The 22,948-nt window shown below is 49.6% G+C and overlaps 1 protein-coding gene and 1 pseudogene across 2 annotated transcripts in view; both read right to left on the bottom strand.

Moving 5' to 3' along the window:
• MYO18B (myosin XVIIIB) overlaps positions 1–22,948 on the bottom strand; it is a 228,253-nt gene that overhangs the window by 44,765 nt on the left and 160,540 nt on the right. The window contains exons 35-38 of the mRNA XM_081251759.1: positions 22,562–22,678; positions 21,697–21,780; positions 20,290–20,427; positions 17,757–17,942 (exon numbers count right to left, since the gene is read on the bottom strand). Of these exons, the coding sequence (XP_081107885.1) occupies positions 17,757–17,942; positions 20,290–20,427; positions 21,697–21,780; positions 22,562–22,678 (525 nt within the window). The remainder of the gene's footprint in view (positions 1–17,756; positions 17,943–20,289; positions 20,428–21,696; positions 21,781–22,561; positions 22,679–22,948) is intronic.
• Positions 10,453–10,918, bottom strand: LOC308627164 (dolichyl-diphosphooligosaccharide--protein glycosyltransferase subunit TMEM258-like; annotated as a pseudogene). Its single transcript has one exon. The product of its transcript is annotated as a dolichyl-diphosphooligosaccharide--protein glycosyltransferase subunit TMEM258-like (transcript).

Genomic DNA, 22,948 nt, shown 5'->3' with positions numbered 1-22,948 from the left:
ATGGCCTCTCTGGCTCCCCTGGGTAGAATCAGCCACTTTCATCTCTGTATATTGGGACAAGTCACTGAGTTAAGCACACACCTCCATCAGATTGTAATTAATTTCCAATTTCTAATTTCCTGCTATACTGAGCTCATTATGAGTAGGGCTATACTCAGCCTAATATCCCAAATGCCTAATGCAGTAGCTGGAACTTAGAAGTCATCCCATAAACATTCAGCTTTAAATTCTCCCAGCTCTACATTCACAGTGGGGGCCGTATGCAGCGGGTGTGACCACCACAGGTCTTCAACTCACACAGACATGGGCTTGCAACCCAGCTCCATCACTTGCAGCATGACTATGAGCAAGCCTGTCACCCACCTCCCTGACCCTCAGTCTCCTCATCTGTAAAGTGGGAGTACTGACAGCATCACTGTGCTGTGGGACTAGCTGAGGACTCATGGGTGGAAGGTGATTGAAATGTCGGATAAAACACAGCAAGTTTTATGCTCGATAAACATCAGCCCTCTTTCCTGCTCTCAGAACTACTGGGTGACACCTTGTTAAACACAGCAAGTTTGGGGGGCCTCTTCTCCCCCACTCCCCCATTTCTCCTGGCCCTCCAACATGCCTCATTTAGGCATCCAGTGACCTCAGTCTCACGCCCCACTGGCCACACCATTTTACTGCCCCAAACATGGTCCCCCACATCCTTCCAGTCCCCTCTCCACCAGAACATGTTCATGCTTTGTCCCACTCCATCACTGCCAGGTCCCAAGTCACACAAACATGCCCCCACATCAGATAAAATCCTGACTGCCAATGTGCCAACCCCCCAGGGCATGTTAGGTCTCATCCCTGTCAGCATCCATGTGTCCAGAGCGTCCCAGGAAAGACGTGGCAAGAGACTGCAGACACTGCCCACAGATACGGGAGTCAGAAAACGGCCCCTGAATAAAGTCACCCAAGCCAGCAGTGACCAAAGTGACCACATCCCAGCAGCTATGCCAGGTAGGCACAGCCAGCGAGAGTCAGCACAGGGGTGAGGCTGAGACCCACACCAGACTCAAGACCTGGCATCGCACTGGCTCCCCAGGCACCAAGGAGCAAACCCTTGAGTCTGTCCCCTAAACTCCATCAATATCAGTTCCCTCCCGATCTTCAACACAGAATACTGTGAGGCTCAAATCACATTCAGGTGCTTTGTAAACTGTGAAGAGCTGAGCGCATATGAGACATTATTTATCACACTGCTTCTTCCCTCTTTAGATCTCCTTCTTTTTTCAAACACATCTGATGGCCTCATCGCAACTAAAGCCCTGGCCCGCGTTCTCAACAAACCAAAGTACCACTGCGAATGAACCTGGCTGAGCGGGGAAAGCAATCCCTCCGAGGTAGATCAACCCCCATTAATGGTCTTGTATTATTAGATACGTTCCCCACAAGAACTGATCAAGGAGAACAAGGACCAGAGAGATATTGGTATTGGCGATCAAGGCCATCCTGGCTTTCCCTGTGCTTGGACCAGAGACAATGCTGTCTCGCTGAGAAACAGGTGAAGGAGCTACTGTCAGAGAAAACGGCGCATGCAGCACAAACAGCAAAAGACGCTGACAAGCAGCAGGTGGCCAGGCGTGATAACGACCAGAGATGAAGACAGTGATTTCTAGACTTGATTGGCTTCCATCTGCAGAGGCAAGAGAACGTTAACAGAGACACGAACACCCTGGCCGCGTTTCAGACCTGGGGAAATTTCCACCCATCCATTGGGAAATGGACATTTTTGCTAGTTATGATTCTCACTTACTCATGCCACTTTTGTGGGACTGTTTCAAATGCTAACTCCTCTAATTTAAGGGCACTATGTGGCCTCCGGAGAGGGGTTCTGGATGGATTTTGATTTTCTGGACTGAAGAAGGCTGAGCTAAAATGCAGGGTTTCTCAACTTCAGCATTACTGCCATTGGGGCCACATGAACCTTTGTTGGCGGGGGGAAGGGAGTGGTCCTGGGTGTTTCAGGATGCTTAGCAGCAAGCCCGGCCTCTAACCCACTAGGCATCAGCAGCACCCGGCCCCTAAGTTGTGCCAACCAAAAATGTCTCTAGATATTGTAAGATATTATTACTTGAGAGGCAAAATCGACCCCAGGTGAGAGCCAAGCTAAAGGCATAATGGTAGGTGGGAGACATTAATTTAGAAGACACGGACTCTGGATCACACTGCTATGAATCTGAATCCTGAATGAGCCACTTCCTGCTGTGTGACCTCATCTTACAAAACATAAACCTCCCCTTTCTGTGACTTCAGAGGCTCTGGAATAAGGAGAGGGTATCATGTAGGGCCAGCATCACCAGGACGCCGGTCACAAATGCAGGCTCTCCGGCCCTGTCCCAGCCCTGCTGACTCAGGTTCTGCCTTTGAACAACATCCAAGGGTGATCTGTATGCACTCGATGTTTGAGAAACACCAGCACTGCGATTGAGAGCATAGGTTTTAGTGTCAGACTGATTCCATATGCCGGTGCCAATCTGTCCTAGCTATCCAGCCTTGGGCAAGTCACTTCACCTCTATGTAAGCATCTTTAAAATGTGTAAAACAGGGCTTCCCTGGTGGCGCAGTGGTTGAGAGTCTGCCTGCCGATGCAGGGGATGCAGGTTCGTGCCCCGGTCCCGGAAGATCCCACATGCCGTGGAGCGGCTGGGCCCGTGAGCCATGGCCACTGAGCCTGCGCATCTGGAGCTTGTGCTCCGCAGCAAGAGAGGCCACAACAGTGAGAGGCCTGCCTACCGCAAAAAAAAAAAAAAAAAAAAAATGTGTAAAACAGAGATAAAAATACCACCTCGCTCCAAGGATTGGAAGTGCCCATTTAATGAGATGGGGCACGAGGTGGGCCACAGCACGGACAGGCAGTACATGTCAGCTCCCGGGCACCCAGCAGGAAGACTCAGAGATGTGGAAGGAAGCTCCCTCTGTGCACTTTTTTGATCTTCCCTTTGATGGAGTCTAGAATTACAAAAGCCACGTGGTTGCTCATGGTCCATTTAGTCCTTTATTGACCCAGCAGGAAGGAAAAGCAACCTCCAAGCGCTGCGCACTCTCTCCCCTGCACATCTCAAGGTTACGGCCTGGTGGCACGTGCCTCTGGGAGGGACAGCCTCATCACATCCGCCCTGCAGCTGGGCCCAGGGTTCTCCCGGGTCTGTCCGTTCTGCCCTCGCAGCCGCTCAGGGTCATCTCCTGCTTCTCATCCAGAGGCTTGGCTCCGGGGAAGGCAGGCGTGGTTCCAACGGCTTCTCGCTGGTTTCCCTCCATTCAGAGACAGGCTCTCTGGCTTTCTCCCAGCGCCAGGGAGCACGTTAGCCACAGCCCCTCGAAGCTCTTTCCTCCCTTATTCCCTCCCTGGAGGCCAGATGCTGTCCTGGGAGAGACATGGTCTGAACTAGGCAAAACCATCCTCAAAACGGCCCCATGTCCGAGTGGGGCCCCTAGGAACCTCTAAAGTAGGTCTGTGAGTTTACTATGCAAATCCCAGCACCTGAGGAAACCCTTTCAACTTTTATGTTCCAAACAAGGCGCAAAAACTCTGGCTCCTGGGATCAAATCTGGCCTGTACCTGTTTTTGTAAATAAAGTTTTATTGGAACACAACTACACTCGTTTTTTGTCTTGTCTACAGCTGCTTTTAGAGTTCAGAGGTTGAGACAGAGAGACTCTGTGGTCCACAAAGCTGAAAGTATTTACTACCTGGCCCCTGTTCTAAAATCCTGAGGTTCAGACTCCTCTGGTGGTGCAGTGGTTAAGAATCCGCCTGCCAATGCAGAGGACAGGGGTTCGAGGACTTGTCCAGGAAGATCCCACGTACCTCGGAACAACTACGCCTGTGCGCCACAACTACTGAGCCTGCACTCTAGAGCCTGTGAGCCACAACTACTGAGCCTGTGTGCCACAACTACTGAAGCCCACGCACCACAACTACTGAAGCCCGTGTGGCTAGAGCTCGTGCTCTGCAACAAGAGAAGCCACCGCAGTGAGAAGCCCGTGTAACCTCGCTCTCCGCAGCTAGAGAAAGCCCGCAGGCAACAAGGAAGACCCAGTGCAGCCAAAAAACAAAACAAAACAAAGAAACAGCAGGTTCTCAGTTTTGCATATGCAAATGTCTCACCACAGTAGATAGCTGAACCCTTCCTGGGTGTGTAGTTAACTTTTGGGCCCCGCCCTGGAAGGGTTAAGAAGAAAGTGATTCTTCTTAAAGAATCAGAAGAAAGGAAGAAGAAGAAAGGAAGTAGATGGTGTCATTGGGGGAAAAGACACAGAAGCAAAACCACCAAATCACTGATACAAAAGCAGGGACCATAAGCTACTCTGGGCAGTAGACTGTGTGATTAGGGTCTGGATGGGAGAAGCCCTGTCTCTCACCCTTCTCGGCCTCCTGCCCCTCACCTGTAACAGAGTCAGGGTGAAGCACCTACATCAGGGCTCTTCCTGTCTGTGTGAGTCACCTGAAGGTCTTGTTAAAATGCAGATCATGACTCAGAGGTGTGAGGTCCTGCAGCCAAGGCTGCTGGTCTGAGAATGACACTCTGATTTGGAGGTAGGTCACGGGGACTTTGGGAAAAGTAAATGGCAGAATGTACAAACCACGTTTAGGCCTGGCACACATGGTAGGCTGTTATAGAAATAATAATCATAACAGCCACAACAATGACAATAATAAGTAAATACAAACTCTACATAACCCAACTTAAAATCAACCTCCAGCTGACGTCCATAACAGAAACAATAAATATGTAAATCCACAGAGTCACAAAGCAGGGTTGTGTTTACCCTTCTCCTACAAAGAGCAATCTCCTCCCCTCCCCCCCCACCCCACTCAAGTGAGTCTTAACTATTAGCATCATCACACAAACATCAGAACTGTCCTGAAGACCCTAAAAATCGCACCAGTTAAAACACAGAGATCATACTGGCTTTGAAACACAGTGTCCTTGACCTGCAGACACAGTCTTCAATGTTGGCCTCACGTTAAACTACCCTCATTAGCTACTCATTCTAACAAGAGATGTGTGTACACAGAATCTTGATTTGTGTCCTTGTGATGGAGATGGGTGGGCTGAGCCAGGGGCGGCATACTGGCGTGGGAGGGCCCTGGTAGAAACGGACAACAGAAGGACCATCCTTGGGAAACTCAGAGCCGCTAGACCTTCAAATGAGCTACAGAAAGACTGGCATCACCGATCCTGTCCTCATAGCAGGGGTCAACAGGAAAGCTCCAGGCAGCCGCCTTTCATCAGGTTTACTCCCTCGTGATTTTTAGCAGGGGTGAGGAAGTGGGCACTAGGGAGAGTTACACTTTATTGACATTTAATATGTGCAAGACACTCCTCTAATATCCAGGTTACCTTAGACCCCTTTTTACAGATGAGGAAACTAAGACTCAAAGAAAGCAGGTGACTTGCCCTGTACACACAGTCTGGAAGGGCTAGAGCTATGATTTAAATCTAGTTCTGCTATGCATTCCCAACTCTGCTTTTCCTTCCAAAAGAGCTTAGAGCAGCAGCTGGCAAACCACAGTCTAGGGGCCAAATCTGGCCCACCAACAGTCTGCTTTGTAAACAAAGGTTTATTGGAACACACATGCTCATTCACTGAGGTACTGTCTCTGGCTGCTTTTGTGCTACAGCAAAGTTGAGTAGTTTCAACAGCTATAGTATGGCCTGCAAAGACTAAACTATATTTACTGCCGGCCCTATACCGAAAACATTTGCTGATCCCTGGCATAGCACATTTCATTGCTACTGGGTACAACCTCGTGAGGTTTGGCCACCCTCTCAGAAGAAGTGAAAACCATCTTATCTCCTGAGTTCTTTTCCTTTTGTTTGCTGAGAAGTCACATCAGTCATCTTTTCTTCCCCACCTGCCAAGCAATTAGCTCATAAAGGCTGGAGCCTAAAGGATTCCCCCTGAGTGTTTGTTGATAAGCCTCCTTCCAGCAGGACGCTGCATGTCTAAACCACTGCCAAATTTTAATAACGGCATCGACTGCATCACCTCCCACCAAAAACGAACAGGAAGCCCGGCTCGGCTGCCCAGCTGGGTGGATGTCAGTTGCGGACAGCTGCAAATTGCCTGAACAAGGACAGATGTAGCTTGTCTTTGCCTTTCTTCTTCCATGTGAAAACTTTTCAGGGTGAAGATTAGACCGCTGTTAGGGAAATGAATGTGTTGATTCTAATTATGTGAGCAGGCAGGCGGCAGGGGTGACATGCAGCAGGATGGGCTCCAGGTCACTTACCTGGAATGCAGCCAAGGCAAGACTGGGCAAAGAACCGAATTCCAATGAAGCTGGTGCCCAGGACACTGAGCACAAAAAAGGAGGCATCTATGAACCCATGGGTCATGGGGGTGGGGGGGGTGGGGCCAGAACGTGGGGGACAGAATTCCCAGAACTGTCCAACTGGAAATGATTTAACCACTGCCTAGGCTTATACCTCTGCTCTAAAGCTCAGAGCTTGCCCGTTCTCTAGGGGGCTCTCCTGTGCTCTCTGCTCTGGGTCTCACTCTCATGGTGGTGCTGGTGGTGACGATGATGACAGTGATGAGAATGAGGATGGTGATGGCAGTGATGGTGGTAGTGGTGATGATGATGATGGTGAATGATGATGGCAATGGTGGTAGTGGTGATGATGGAGGTGACAGTGACGATGACTGCTTGGTCTGAATGGTGGCCCTCCACTCCATTCGTATTTTGAAATCCTAACCCCCAAGGTGATGGTATTAGTAGGGGGGGCCTCTGGAAGTGATCAGGTCATGAGGACAGTGCCCTCATGAATGGGATTAGAAGGCAGAGACAGTCCTAGACCCTTCCACTGTGTGAGGACACAGCAAGAAGGCACCAGCTATGAACCAGGAAGAGAACCCTCGCCAAAATGCTGGTGCCTTGACCTTGGACTTCCCAACCTCCAGAACTGTGAGTGGTAAATTTCTGTTGTTTATAAGCCACCCAGTCTATGGTGTTTTGTTACAGCAGCCTGAACAAATTAAGGCAGTGATAACGATGATGACAGTGAGTTTGCTTTGTGCCGCGATAAGCATTTAGAGGCATTATTTCATTAAATCTGCCTTGAAACGATGTGATGGAGTTGCAATGACTATCCTATAAGATAACAGAGACACAGAAGGTGAGCATCTTGACCACAGGCACACAGTAGGGGAGTGATGGCACGGAGATTTGCACCCAGTCTCCTGACTCCTAGTTCTCTGCCACTTCTGTCAAGCTCCTACTTCGTTTGGCGTGCATTTTTTACGCCTCCTATGTGCCAAACAATGCTTGAGGGCAAAAGTAAGCACATTTTTTTTTTCTGATAAACTCCGTTTGCTTAAGCCAGTTCGAGATTTGGCACTTACAACCAAAAGAGCTGTAATGTATACCAATTCACTCATCCATTTCTATTTCCACATGCTTGCAATTCCAAATCAGCCAATCCTCCCCCAAAGAACCATTCTCTTTACCATTGCTTGGTCTATCCTCAAGTTCTGAGGTCTCCATCTACTTTCTCATTGTTTAAGTTCAGCCAAAAAAGACAAAAAAAAAAAAAAAAAGAAAAAGGGCACCAGAAAGAGATGAATTGTTTTTCAAACCAAATTATAGTCTGGAGATGAATTTAAAACATTAAGAATCTGATCTGGGGCTCCCTGGGACCACTACCTCCTGAAGATGTCCAATTGGGACAATGACTGTGCTTTCAGTAGTGAAGATTAACCTTCCCAAGCCTCTCTGACATGCAATTAAGTGTGGCTTAATCTCATCTAAACAATTCCAATTGGATTTATTTTAATAATTTAATGTACACCTGCACCGCTCAATCAGTGTCTCCTCCCACTTTTTTTTTTTTTTTAAGTAACTTTGGGAGGTTAAGTTACTCTAATTTCCACAAGTCTAAGGTGACAAAAGTTCAACTGATGAAGTCTCTGGGGACAAGATTAGTATTTGCTCTTTTGTTTGCCATCTCCAGACTCCACGTGTTATTTGTAATTGGTATTAGCAACTTTCAATTCTGATTAACTACTGGAGCGTCTGTTTTCGATGCACAAACAAAGCCAAAAGTCAGGGAGTAATAGACCCAATTATCCTTAGGTAGGCTTTTGGTAATAGATTTTATTATCTAGATATCTCATCTCAGAGGCAGACGCAAAGAAACTCATTTCGTTAGATGGTAACACCTCTTGAATTGAGACAAGCACATTCACCACCTGGGATCAGGAGAGCTTGGAAAAATTCCATTTCAGAAATATGTCTGGGGCTGGCAACACCCGGTTCTAAGTCCCTTTTAGGACCAAGTTTCTTTTGTATGGAAACCTTTGTGGGGAGACAAGCAGAGGAGCCCACAGTGCCTGGAAGTGGGGATGATACAAAGGCCCACGTTCTCCCCTGCCAGCTGAGAGCACAGGAGGCTGTGACTAGTGGGGAGGGAAGCAGTGTGTGAACAGGGAGTTTATAAACACGCTGGGCCATTTTGGATCACACTGAGATAACGGGACAGTAATTAGGAGAGCTACCTCCCTGTCAAGAGAGCTATAAAAGGTGTTATTTATACCCTGCTCATGGCCCCAAATGCCCTCCACATGGAATGCCTTTTTAAATACTTCAGTTCCCAGCCAAAATAATTCATCTTTATGCTCTGAAGTTCAGAGCCATTGGCGGGAGAAAAACACTGAGAGTTTTTTAAAATGAAACCCTTAATTCTGGGTTTGGTGGATATACCCCCGGGGGCAGGTGGTGGGAGGGGTCTGTGTTCTGACCTAGAGTTTGGAAACATGGGTCTTTGGGCGGCCAAAAAACAAACCAAAAGCGAAAACAAACACGAAAACTAAACAGAATCTGGCTTTGGGCTTCCTGAAGCCCTTACCAGCTACGGCCAGATTCTCAGAAGACACAAGAAAGAGAACCAGAGGGGAAGACAGAGCAGCCAGCATGCCTGCAGGGACAGTTACGTGACAGGCGGAGTGAGAAGCATGGTGTGGATTACTCGCTTCAGTCTTTCTGAGTAGATCTGATCACAGCCATTTCATACATGAGGTGAAAGAACATCCTCCTCAAGAGGGCAGAGTTCTCATAGTGAAGTAATCTGGCTTTAAAAAAGACAGTGAGCGATGAGATTTGACGTGAGAGCCTTCGGACTCCACGCTTCTGTTGCTTGTACTCCAAACCAGGGCAGGGCGACCCCACCCCAAGGAGGCTCCAAGCCTGGGATGCGCTGGAACCAGCTCCCACAGACTGGCAAGAGCTGATGGCTGAGTTTTCAGGAATTTTGCGAGCCAGCTGTTACACAAATACGTATTATTAAAAATCGAATAACGTCAACTTACAATTAAATAAATCACATTAAAGACAAAGGTAACACATACTCAAAACACACTGCTTCCTAATTTTACTAACATTCTGCCCACGCTTTTGAAGTTGTTTTTGTCTATCATGTCTGTCCAGTGGAGATGCCATGTAACAGTACTGCTGGGCGTGGCTTCCCAACACCGCGCATCCTTAGCTGGAAACCAGCCGCGGGGGAAGATTTACACCACAGAGACTGGAAAACACTACAGACCAACTGGGATTCCACCTACGCTGGAGAGCCGGTTGTTAACCCTCTGCCAGAACACCGCCGCCCCAAGCTCTCCTCCTGGTGATCTGGCAGAGTCTTCCCAGATCCCAGTTCAAAGTGAACCTCTCCATTGCATCCATGGGAGGCTTTCTCCTCACAGGAAAAGTCACCAACACAGAAGGGAGACATCCCTTCATCTCTTTTAGGCCTCACACTGTTTTCATTTTTTCCCCCCGAAAGTGGAAAATACACCCCAGAGTAACACCAAATAAATAATTCGTGAACCATATATAATTGATGCTAGGTTTAAAAGAAGTAGATCCATGAGTGGTTGTCTATTAACTATTTATGACTGCTCGGGCTGCTGACAAGCCAGGCTTGGCGCGGAGATCTCACCCATGCTCCCATGTTTTATTTAAACATTATTAAAAGCACACAGCCTGCAGCGAGGCCTTCCATTCCACTTAGAATCAGACTCTGCTGCGAAGTCACCTCTGGGTCTTGGAAAGGTTAGGACTGGCTTTTGCTGGAACTGCTACTGCCTTTTTCCTTCGTGTGGAGGGTGTTAGGCTGCCTCTTCCGCTCACCCTTGAATTTTTCTCTTTTGATGTGACCCCCACTCCAGTTTTTCTGTGACCTGGGGCGCGTCACATGACCCCTCTGCCCTGAGTCTCAGTTTGACCATCCGTAAAATGGGGAGTATCACAGGCGTTACCTTAAGGGTTACTGTGAGGATGAGATCAGAGCAGTGATTATTAATGGGGTGACTTTGTTCCCCAGGGTACATCTGGCAAGGTCTGAAGGTTTTTTTTGGTCACACATCTGCCTTTATTGTGAGCAGCCGATGGGACACTTCCGGCATAGTAAAAAAAAAAAAATTAATTTACAAAAGCAGGGATTCAGTGAAGCCGCCTGGTTGGAACCCTTGGGAGCTCATACGTAGATGCCAACCCAGAGCAGCAGGAAGAGGACTCCAAAGCCCATGACGAGTGAGGCCACTAAAGAGATGAGGGGCTCTCTGTAGATATCCCGAGTGGATGTGGTGGAGGTGACCTCCTAAATGAAGAACCAGGCAGTGAAGAACATGCCAATGGCCAACAGCACCGCGGTCAGATGCGGAAAGACAGCCGGGTTCACTGGGCTGGTGTATCTGCTCATGTCCTCAAGCTCTGTTTTGCCGGGCCCAGGGTAATCCACCGCTCCACCACCGGGGGGGGGAGATATTTTTGATTGTGATGACTTGGGTGGGGAACTACTTCCATCCGGTGGGTAGAGGCCAGGGATGCTGCTAAATATCCAACACAGCACAGGACAGCCCCACATCAGACAATTATTCAACCCAAAATGTCAATAATGCCAAGACTGAGCAACCCTAGATTACAGAATCAAAGGCAGTATTAATTTTTATGACTCGCTTTTAAAAAAGGTACTTGAATGAGGAAATACCACGTGTCTAAATCTTCTAAGGGAGAGAATGGGTTTGAGCTGGTGAGATCTTGGTCCAGATTCTAATTCAGCCACTTAACTGGGATTGTGACTTTGGAGAGAGAAGTTGCTTCAGTTCTCTGATCTCAGTTTCTTTATTGGTGAAACAGGGATAGTTACCTCAGACAGAGAGGCTTAAAAGAGAGATCTCATGTAAAGTCCTTAACCCAATGCCCAGCACACAGCAGTAAAGCACTGGCTCTCATCAACACTGCCCCAGCCATCGTGCGTGTAGCACGGGACGCGGCCGCAGAGCTGGCAGACTTGTGACGAAGTCTGAGCGGACCAAGAAAGAGTCATGGGAGGAGTGAAAAGAAAGGGGAAAGAAAACAAGGGAGCATCTATTAAGTGCCTACTGTGTGCTATCATTGGGCACTTTCACCTACACCATCTCATTTACTCCTCACGGCCTCCCAATGAGATCGGTTGTATTTTGCTCCCAATTTACCGATGGGGAAACTGAGGTTCTGCAGTGTTAACTTAGCCACCCGAGGTCTCATACTTCAAGTCCAATGCTCTTTCCACCAGCCTGCAGTGAGCTAAGGTGTCCTCCCCAAAACCATATCCACTTGGAACCTCAGAATGTGACCTTTTTGGAAATAGGGTCTTTGCAGATGTAGTTAGTTAAGATGAGGTCATACTGGATTAGGGGAGCTTTAAATCCAAGGCCTGGTGTCCTTATGAGAAGATAGGACACAGAGACAGGGCAGAGAAGAAGCCCATGTGAAGACGGAGGCAGAGATTAAAGTTATGTGGCCGTAGCCAAGGAACACCCGGAGCCCCCAGAAGCTGGCAGAAGGAGGAAGAAGTCTCCCTTAGAGCCTTCCGAGGGAGTGGCCCTGCTGACACCCTGACTTCAGACTTCTGGCGCCCAGAGCTGTGAGACAACACGTCTCTATTGTTTTAAGACAACCAGCTTTTGGCAATCTGTTACGGCGGCCCTGAGAGGCTAATACACACCCTCCTCCTCTCCAAGGGGAGCCAGAAGAACTGTGTGAGGAAATGAGAGAGAAAGAGAGAGAGAAACCACATGTCCACACCCAGTCAAGTGAGCACTTGTCAAGCAAGAGAAGCAGCAGGAGAGAGCAGGTGGCAGTGGGGGGAGGGAGGGGTTTTGCAGCTGGCGGCCAGTGGGGGAGCTGCAAGGAGAAAGAAGGAAGAGAAGAAAGCAAGCCAGAGGTGGGTTTCCCTGGTGGCGCAGTGGTTGAGAGTCCGCCTGCCGATGCAGGGGACACGGGTTCGTGCCCCGGTCTGGGAAGATCCCACATGCCGCGGAGCAGCTGGGCCTGTGAGCCATGGCCGCTGAGCCTGCGCGTCCGGAGCCTGTGCTCTGCAACGGGAGAGGCCACAGCAGTGAGAGGCCCAAGTACCGCAAAAAAAAAAAAAAAAAAAAAAAAAGGCGGAGGTGAAGAGTCTGTGTTTACATCCCGATATGTGGGTTTATCTCTGCCTTTCTGGAGACCTGGACATGGCACGCCACATGGCAGGCGTGCCCTAGACGTCTGCTGAATGCAGGTCAGAGATGATGATGATGAGGTTGAGACGACCACGCGCTGGCCAGCACTGCATCCTCCATGCAATCTTCTCCACGTCTCCCGGTTCTACCAAACCACTTCCTCCTTTGCTCGCACATCCCATCCTGTACCAGAAGTATTTAGAGACACATGCATCTCCTCCTCTGGAACTTGAGGTCTCCAGAGGCACGGTCCCTGGTCCACTCACGTCTGCATCTCCCATAACATCAGGCACAGGGACGAGCACATGGCAGGACACAAAGTAAAGTGTGTTGATCTGAAAGTTCCCATTTTTAAGATAATTTTTGAGCTGTTCTCTCAAAAGGTGAAACTCCAAAACACTGTGGAAACTATTCATTCAGCAATTTCTGAGAATCTACCTGCGCCTAACCCTGAACTGGAGACCAAGAGTCAAATAAAACCCACCCCCCTCTCTCAGGTGCTCCCTGTCTAGGAAGACAAGAACACAAGCAATGACAACAGCCCATATGAATGGGGTGAACACAAGGCGATGTGGGAACACAGAGGAGGTACGTAGCTTAGTGATGGGTGGAGGTAACAGTGAGGGCTTCCTGAAGGTGAGCTCTGACCTGTTACAGGCTGAGCAGGCAGGCGGAGGGATGCAGGAGAACAAAGGTGATGAGCCCGGAAATGACCTGGCACCGGGGCCTGACGCCTCTGTGCTTGAGTAGATCACGCGAGGTGACGAGAGGCAGACAACCAAAGGCAGAGAAGTCTACAGAGGCTAGATTTCTGGGAAGAACTTGGGGCTTTGCTCTGAAGGCAGTGGAGAGCCATGGAAGATTTCTTAGCAGAAGAGCAACACAGTAAGATGTGTCCCTTCTAGAATGACCTTTGGGAGGGAGGAGCAAGAGTGGAGGAAAAGTGGGGAGCCAGGATACAAGGCAACTGTACAGGCCTAGACCAGAGGGGCTGCAGATTAAAACAGACAGGGAGGACGTAGGGCTCGGACTGGAAAGGATGGATTTGAAAAATACCTCAGTAGGATAAAATCAGCAGTTGTGGCCATTAATCTGTATGACTCAGAGAGAGATGGGCCACCGTGATTTCTAGCTTGGGTCGCTGAGTGCTGAGCTAAGAGTGCGCAGAGGCACCATCTAAGGTTTTCAGGGGAAAGTGAAGACTATAGAGAGTCAGGCCAAGGTGCTGAAGGGGAACCCGACAGGTGTAGCGTCCAAAGCCAGTGCACCTGGCTGAAAGCCGGCAGAGGGCAGGCCTTCCTGTCACCCTCAACTCTAACTCTGCCAACTGTCCTTGACAGCCCTTCGTCACCCTGACCTGGGGCGGAGGTGGTTTCCCCTGAGCTCTGTAACTATTGAAAAACAACAGGATATAAATCCACGGATAAGCTGTCTTGCCACCCCAGTGGAAAAAGGACTGGAATGACTTAGAGCCAGAGTATTCTTTTCTCCATAATGGTTCCTGGAGCCGCCAGGAATAGTGCATCTACGAAAATTAATGGCAAAACCTCATTTTTCTGTTTTCTGGGAAGAGAAGTTCCATCGGCGGGTAATTGATCCTGATCTGGACATGCCGGTTTGCCAGCCAGGGGTGTAAATCATTCTCACGGAACAACCTGCGGCCCTTTAAACCAACACCAACAGTGACAAATGGGACAGGGTGGGACAGGTGGAAAGGAACACTGAGGGGAGATCCATCAATATCCTTCCCGCTTCTCACCGGGGCCCAGAGTGTAGGATCCTTTTTGGGAACTCCACAGCAGAGCCATTTTTCAGCAGGGTTGGGTCGGGAGGGCAACGTGGTGTCCCAGCGAAAGCTTTAGGGCTGGACACGCAGGGAAGCCAATCCCAGCCCTGCCACTCCTGACTCTGCAGCCCTGGGCTAGGCACCCCTCGCGTCCATACCTGCTGGGGTGACGTAAGCGTGAAAGAAGATGACATCTGCAAAGAGCCTAAGCCCAGAGCGACTCAATCAATGTTTGTCCAAGGAATGAATGAATGAAGGAAGGTATGCTTGGCCCCGGGAGTTCAGAAATTCACTATCCCTCCCAGAGAGATGTGAACTTTAAAAATAGAAGATGAAATGGGCAATGGTTTACTCAGAAGTGATTTGTGGTGATGACCGGGAGCATGATGTCAACTGGTCTAAGAACCTTCCAAATCCCAGCACACAGACCCTTTGTTTTGCCTGTGAAAGCTCTGAGCGACCACTGCAGAGAAACATATAAAATACACAAGCAACGGCCTTGGCAATATCTCTCCCTTCAGCACGCGCTCCTCAAGGGTGAGGGTGTGTGTCTTGTTGCCTGTTGGTTCCCAACATCCAGCACTGGGTTTGGCCCAGAGTAAAACCTAGGGATACATACCAATCGCATGAACGAAAGAACCAGAACCCTGACTGACTGCCTTGCAGGTGAAGCTTATTGAGAACACATGGCACGGAGCAGCTCCCCCCTTACCTTACAGGGGTAGGTGGGAGGAAGGGAAATTGGTGGCACAGACACGAACCTGAGAGGTGAGGTGCCACCTCCTGTGATACCTGGAAAAGTGCTAGGATGCTACGCAACGGGAGGGGCCTCACCAACAGGGTTCCTCTGAAAATGACAGTGTTCGCTGAACTCTCCCACTGAGCAGCATTCTGTCCAGACTGTGAGTGTGTACAAATCAGGGACGTTATGATTCCCCGCCCCTCCCCTCCAATGCTCATCCCCGTGCCAGGCCCAGAGCTGGTGCTGAATGAATAAATGGATAAATGAGAAAGTAAGAAAATATGATATCCTCTCCTCCCCCAGAGGAAATATCCCAGGGCTCAAAGGCAAGGGGCCTACTTGAGGGCAGGTAGGTTGGTGAGCTCGGGACATCCCCTATTAGGACAGGTCTGCCAGCCTAACAATGTCCCCGTGAGCCCTGCCCATCCACGGAATCACTGCAGAAACCAGCTGTGGAGGAACACGCCCTCCCTCCGTAGCGGGTCGAAGGGTGGCCCCCCAGAAGCTACGTCCTCCCAGAACCTGTCAATACGGCCTTATTCAGCAAAAGGGTGTTTACGAATGTAATTAAAGTAAGGGCCTTGAGACGAAATCAAATTGGATCTAGAGTGGGCCCTAAATCCAATTACAGGTGGCCTTAGAAGAAAAGGCAGATGGGTATCTGAGACATACACGCACAGGATGAGGAACCACGTGAAGACAGAGGCAGAGACTGGAGTGACCCGGCCATAAGCCAAGGAACACCTGGAACCACCAGAATTTGGAAGAGCAAAGAAGAATTCTAGCCTGGACCCATCAGAGGGAGCATAGACCTGCCAATACTTTGATTTCTGACATTTGGCCTTCACAACTGTGAGAGAATAAATTTCTCTTGTTTTAAACCACCCAGTTCGGGGTAAATTTCTAAGGCAGCCCTGGAAAACCGATACACCGCCCAACCCCAAACACACACCAAAATAAAAAGAATAGTTCAGCCTCGGTAAGCTTACCCAGAATCTTACAATGAGAAAACAGAGAAACATGCAGGTCTAATTTTAGCATACACATAAGCTTTGTGCTTTGCAGTTTTGACCCATATATGGGGGTTGCATTATAACCTTTTCCAGATTTTAGGGCCTTTAAAGGTCTGAACATGTCCCTGGGAATGGGGGTAGGGAGAGGAAAGTGAGGAGGGGAGGGGAGGGAGAGCGAGGAAAAGAGCAGAGAGGAGAGGAGGAAAACCACTATCTGATGTGACGGGAAAGCCTGGTGTCCCGCCAGCTGAAGAAGACATCGGAGGAGGAGTGCTGGGGATGTTCTCTCACTGCAGCCAGAGGTGGCAGGAGGGGGCTCAGCTGCAAGAGGAGCAGGGCTGGTTAATGAGGAAGTTAGCCCGTCAGTTGGAAGAAAGAGCCTTTCCCTCTCCCAGGGCCAAGGCGGGTGGAGGCACTGCCAGTCACGGGGCTTGGATCTGTCTGGGAACCTGGGTCTCTGTGTGGAGCCTCACCTCGTCCCGACACGACAGCCGGGCTGCTGGCTTGTCAGGGGCAGAGCTATGGGGATGACACTGGCCGCGGGAGGCAGTGGCCCGGGAAACATACTTGCTGCAGGAGGACAAGGTGGTGAGACCTGTCACAAAACCAGAGTGGACAGGGCAGGGAGGAGATGACGATGGTGATTTAAAGCCCTCTGGGCCGAACTGCAGCACGTTCTGGGTTGTCTCAGAGAAGGCTCTATGGTGGAGGGCAAAGGGGGTGCCAGATGCCTCCCAGGCTGCAGAAGCAGAAACCTGGAGGCTCGCGGATATCTGGGCTCGCGGGGAAAAGGAGGAGTGGGCACTCTCAGATGCTCTGTGATCCCTGCAGGAAACTGTTCTCAGAAAAATACAATGAACAATGGAGAAACCTTCCCATTTGGAAGGAAACAAATTTTAAAATGCACCTTGGGCCACACCAGGGGACAGGCATGGCTTAGTGAATAAAAGTAGAGACTACAGAGTTGGACAGACCTGGGTTCCAAGTCTTACTTGCATGTGGCCTCAGGCAGGGGAATGTACCACTCTGGGCCTCAATCTGGCACGTGTGTCCCCGTGCCTCAGTTTTCCCATCTACTTCACAGTACTGACAGGAAGATTTAAACAAGAAAGGTTTAACCCAGAACCTGGCACATAGCCAGTGCTTAATAAATGGTGGGTTTAGCACGATCGTTTTTATCTTTTAGCTTTGTGGTTGCTGTTAACAGCCCAGAAAGACCTCTGACATTTACAAGGTATGACTTTGACAAATTATCTCAGCTCTGTCAAGCCTCAGTTTCCTCATCTGTAAAATGGGATAACAATACTGACTTCACAGGGTTATTACGACGCTTACACGGCATTACGGGTGTTAAGACTCCAGGCAAGGGAGACATTGAATAAACGTTGGTTCTCTCCTCTTTGCACGAGGCCGCCCTGCCTCTGGAGGAGAATGTGTGAGGCAGGAAGAGAAAGTCTGGAGTGTGAGGCACAAAGGTGGCTGGAAGTCATCCTGCAGGAGTGAATGCGACTGGCTCACTTTGGACCTGCCCCCGGCGTTTGCAGCCCACGGCAGTGTCGGCTCACAGCCCATCCCCTTCCGGTTTCTTCCCTGCTTCCGGTCTACCCCCAAAGGCCCCAGGGACCAGGCCCTGAGGCTCCCATTCAGAAGGAAGGAGGGCTCCCCTCCTGAACCCTCCATCACAGGACCACGCTCACCAGCTCCACGCACCGCCGGCTGGCCTCGGCCTCCCGCTGCACCAGCTCTTCCATGTCCACCTTTAGCTCCTCCAGACGCCGCTGGTAATACTGGCTGCTCTCCCTCTGCTGGGACTCGGCCGTGGCTGCCTGTGAGAGCTCCTCACCCATCTTCATCAGGCTGTCCCGAAGCCGGATCACCAGGACCTGCAGCCCAGGCAGAGAGCACACGCCCGCCCTGGAGTTAGAAGCCTGGGGCCCGTCACAGGAGGCTCCAGAAAGAAATCTTTTGCTGAGTCTCTGTGCATTTTTATAAAGTAATCAGGGTAATAATCCTGATTTCTGGTACAAAAATGAAGGAAACATAGAAAATGATAGCTGCTGTTCTGAAAAGCAGTGTAGCTTAGTGACAGATGCTGAATTCATGTTCTGGGTTCAAATCCTACCTCTACCTCTTCCTGGCTGTGTGACCTTGGGCGAGTTATTAACCTCTCTGAGCGACAGGATGATGTCCAGGATGCTGTCAGGGTTGAACATGTTAAGTTATGCGGAAGGCTTAGCTTGGCGCCTGGCACACAGGATGTGCTGGGTAAGGGCTGGGAATTAAGATTTACAGCGACCTTCATTCAGCTCAAGGTTTGGGTGGTGGAGTGGCACGGTGGAAAGGACACTATGCCGGGGGGTCCAAATCCCTTCCCCAACGTGGATTCTGGTTTCCCGATTTGTAAAATGAGGAAGTTTGAGCAAATAATCTCCCGTAAGCCTGAGCTCTAATATCATGGCATTTTTCTTTGTGTGTGTGTGTGGGGGGGTGGAAATCCACAAGGACACAATGAAACTATGAATAGAGAGAAAAGAGCCGTGAGCATCACCAGTGCTACAGAAAACCAACCCAAGGGCTGTTCTGCAGAATTCATTAGTTGGCCAACAAGTCTGGAACCAATAGATTCTGATGGGTAAATACTCGAGTGATGACATAAAATGCAACCCACATGAATATTTTAGGTCCCTGCTAAGGACTCTGAGCCCCCTTCCAGATCAGAGACTGAATAATGGGCTAAAAGAAAAGCTTTATGATTTGTTTCCTCTTTCCCCTTTCAACTGGAGTTTAGCAACGGTTTCAAAGGGCAACAGGAGGGTCATAAGAATAGTCCTCCAATTGTGTCCCCAAGGTACCCCATCTCAAGGATCTGGGATTCTACTAAATTCCAATAATGATGGCAGAAGGAAAAGCAAATTTGGAGATAGAATCTGCCATTTAAAGTTACTCTACAATTGTATTCTTCTCTGCTATCACCTGACCATGCTAGAATCAAGCAAAAAATGATATGTGATATAGCTCAAATTACGTATTTAGTCATTTAAAATATAGTAGATCAAAGTTTCATGGTGATCTGCAGAGACAGTTATGCCTTGAGGGATCCCTTGAGCAATTCCGAGAACCACTGAGGGCCAAGGCAAAGAATTTTTCTCTCGTCTTCATCCAGAGCAGCCTTCTTAGAGACCAAAAGCCCAACAGGGGATTGGGGGTAAATGTTTTGGAATGAGAAGAGCAGCCTCCCATCGCTCAGACATACCGTCATACTTTGGGTAAGCCCCCTGGCTGCAGGGAGATCAGAACCTAGACCAGGATGGAGCAAAGGTCAAGAGTCAATCTCCTCCTGTCACTGACACTACCTGGCTTCATCTTGAATAACTCACTTGACCTCTCTGGGGCCATCTTCTCATTCTATCCTGCATGCCCCATGGGGCTGTGATGAACATCACATGGGGTAGCTGATGTGGAAGGTTTTGGCAATGGGGATCTCCTCGGTAAATGTCTCATGCCATTGGTGTACAGAGCTAAATGTGAATACAGTCACTGAACTCCACCCCAGCCCATCCAAGTCTTACCTGTCCTTCAAGGTCCAGCACCAAAGCCACCTCCTCCTGTAAGCCTCCCTGATTCCCCAGCCTGAAAGGACCTCCATCCTCCAAACCTCACAGCCCTCTCTCCTTAGTATGGGTATTTATGTACATATCTTACCCACGTCTCCTACAAAGCTCTATGCTTCTGGAAAGCAGAATCTATTTAATACATCCGTCTTCCACACACCCAACACAAAGCCTAACACACACTAGGGGCAAAATAAATTTCTGCTCAAAACAAGTGTCGGGTGCATACGTGGATGAGTGGGTGGATGGAGATGGGCAGAACTGGATCAATGGATAAAAACATGGACAGACAGAGGGGTCAAGGTCTGAAGGAAAGAAAAAGAATAGAGGAAGAGAAGAAAAAATAGAGAAAGGAAGAAGAACAAATGGAAAGGGGGATGATGGATGGACCGATGATGGTGGATGGAGATGGAGACAGAGGAGGTGACTAGGCTGAGTGAATGGGGAGCTTGTGGGACAGTGCGATTGAAGACAGGAAGGAGGGATGGAGGAAGGGAACTCAGGAGACGGACGAGTGATCCAGATGCAGACAAAGGCATATGAGTGGACAGATGGATGGAGTTTACAGGAAAGCCCTCATAGCTCTAGGCCTGAGCAATATTTACACGCCAACAAGTACCTCAAATCTCTTGATCTGCACTTTCTGGAACTCCGTCTTGTTCTCCAGGTCACAGATGACCGCCTCCTGCCTGCTGACGATGGCTCGGTCCACGGTGGACTGCTCCAGGTACTCAGTGCGCATCTGGGCCACCTGCAGCTGGGGACACACCCAAGAAGGCCACTGACCACCTGGCAGTCCCGAGTCCCAGAATCGGGGGTCCCAGCAAGACCCAGCCCCGGGCCCATCCACGCTGCTCCTTCCCAGCTCAGGTGCACAAGCACGAACTGCTGGATCCCAGCTGAGGACCCCACACGGGACCCTGCCCCTTCCTGTGCCTTCAGCTTCCAAACAGCCCTTCCAGTCAGCGCCTCTCGTACCTCTTCCTCCTGCCCTGATGAAGCACCAAGCCGGTCTGTGGACAGTGAGCTTTAGCATCAAGAACACAACCAAGAGTGGGTTTGGGAGCCAAGCACATATTTCAGGGTTCCAAACCTGGCTGCCCACTTTCTAGCTGGGTGTGTTGGGCAAGTCAGTGTCCTCTTAGCCTTGTTTCTTCATTTTTGTGTGTGAAGGAGATTAGTGCCTGGTACACAGCAAGCACCCAGCAAGTGGCCACTCCTGCTATTATTTTTGTTCCACTTGTTGTCACTCTGTGCCCAAAGATACTGCTGGAGACTAGGTCACTCTGACAGCCACTCTAAGTGGGCACACGCAATGGTTCTAGAAGAGCTTTGAGAATTTCATGGATGATAGCAACCCACTAGGTAATGAGGGAAATTTAGGGGTGTTTGGAGGAAGCATGACTTCAAAGGAAGATGTCACAAAGGATGGTGATCCTGTCTTGCACAGACCAGACCCTTCTCCTTGGAGCCATTTCTCAGGGGTAGACATCCTGCACGGAAACCCTGCTGAGCCTCACTGCGTGGGGCATCTATGGATCCTGAACAAGCGTGGGCAGGAGTGTGTGTGTGTGTGTGAGTGTGTGTGTGTGTGTGTGTCTCTCTCTCTCTCCTCTCTCCCCCTCCCTCTCTCTCTCCTCTGTCCCCCCCCACCCCTCTCCCACCCCCCTTGGGATTGTCCTCAATCCATCTGTCATGCAACTGACGTTGAGTGAATGAATGAATGACAGTTCCCAGGATCCTCCCCCACAACATGGAGACTCTGAGCACGTACTTGTCCTTTTTTTTTTACATCTTTATTGGAGTATAATTGCTTTACAATGGTGTGTTAGTTTCTACTTTATAACAAAGTGAATCAGCTGTATATATACACATATCCCCATATCTCTTCCCTCTTGCGTCTCCCTCCCTCCCACCCTCCCTATCCCACCCCTATAGGTGGTCACAAACCACCTAGCTGATCTCCCTGTGCTGTGCAGCTGCTTCCCACTAGCTATTTATTTTACGTTTGGTAGTATATACGTACTTGTTCTTGAAGCTTCTGCTTCTCCTTCTTGGCTTCCTCTAGCTGCAGCTGCAGTTCCTGGATCTGCCCAATGTCGGCAGCAGACTGGTAAGGCGAAAAATGTCACATTGAAACCACAGGCTTTGCTGGAAGTCCCTTCTCCCCCTGCCCACAGATGTCTACGTATCACAGAGCATGACAACAGTTGGTTCTAAAGGGCACCTCACATTCTCCCCAGTATCCCTCATCTCGGTGTGCACCCAGTCACTCCCACTACACAGGCCCATAGCTTCGGTCAACTATCCAGCGCTTTATTATACACCTGTGAGAGCCCAGACAGAATGAGCTGGCTGTGGCACCAGGACCAGAATTCTGAGGGAAGAGCACTATTCTAGGTCAGGTAACTGGGATTCTAGACCTGGATACCAGCCTTGGCAAGCCACAGAACCACTCTGCACCTCAGTATCCCCATCTGTAAACTGGGCTGATAGTCTCTGCTGAGACCCTCTACATAGGGTTTGTCCAGAGACTAAAATAAGGCAATGGAGAGTAAAGGTCCTTTAAAAAAGAGTTGAACCAAACTGTTTAACGTGACTATCCCCAAAGAAAAGAATTCCAGAGGATAGGAGGGCTGCTAGCTTTCTATTTTCCACAGGTATTTATTATTTAAATTATTTATAATGGGCATATGAATCTACTGCTTTTGTAAATGAACAAATAAACTTCCATTTTGAACAAAAGTGTGATTTACAGTTGCTATTTACCTGTGTGGCACTTATCCCTCCAAGGTCCTAGCACCAGAGAGTGGCCCGACCACATTACCTTCTCACTGTCCCCACCTAACTCACCCAAGGCCACCAAGCCTTCTTCCACCGGAGGCCATTACCTGAGCGATGAGGTCCTTGTGCTTCTGCATGAGGTCATTCAGGTCGTCCTGGTCCTCATCGATGCGCTTCAGGAGGTCTGCCCTCTCGAACTGCAGCCGGTACAGCTGCTCGTCCACCTGCGGGGGCAGGACGATGGTGGGAGAGAAACAGGGGGGTAAAAGGGGGACTACAGGGGGCTGATGAAGAGCAAAGGCGGGGCTGGACTTCCCTAGCAGTCCAGTGGTTAAGACTCCCCGCTTCCAATGCAGGTGGCGTGGGTTCGATCCCTGGTCGGGGAACTAAGATCCCATATGCCACGCAGCCAAACAATTTTTTTTTAAATTAAAAGAAAAAAAAAAGAACAAAGGGGGACTTGCCTGTGGGTGTGTCAGGTGAGTGAACACCTG

The sequence above is a fragment of the Mesoplodon bidens genome, assembly GCF_964165515.1.
Source record: "Mesoplodon bidens genome assembly, chromosome: 13".
In the NCBI taxonomy this organism is placed as follows: Eukaryota; Metazoa; Chordata; class Mammalia; order Artiodactyla; family Ziphiidae; genus Mesoplodon; species Mesoplodon bidens.
The sequence above is the reverse complement of the archived record's forward strand: the minus strand, read 5'-3'. Positions and strand labels throughout refer to the sequence as shown.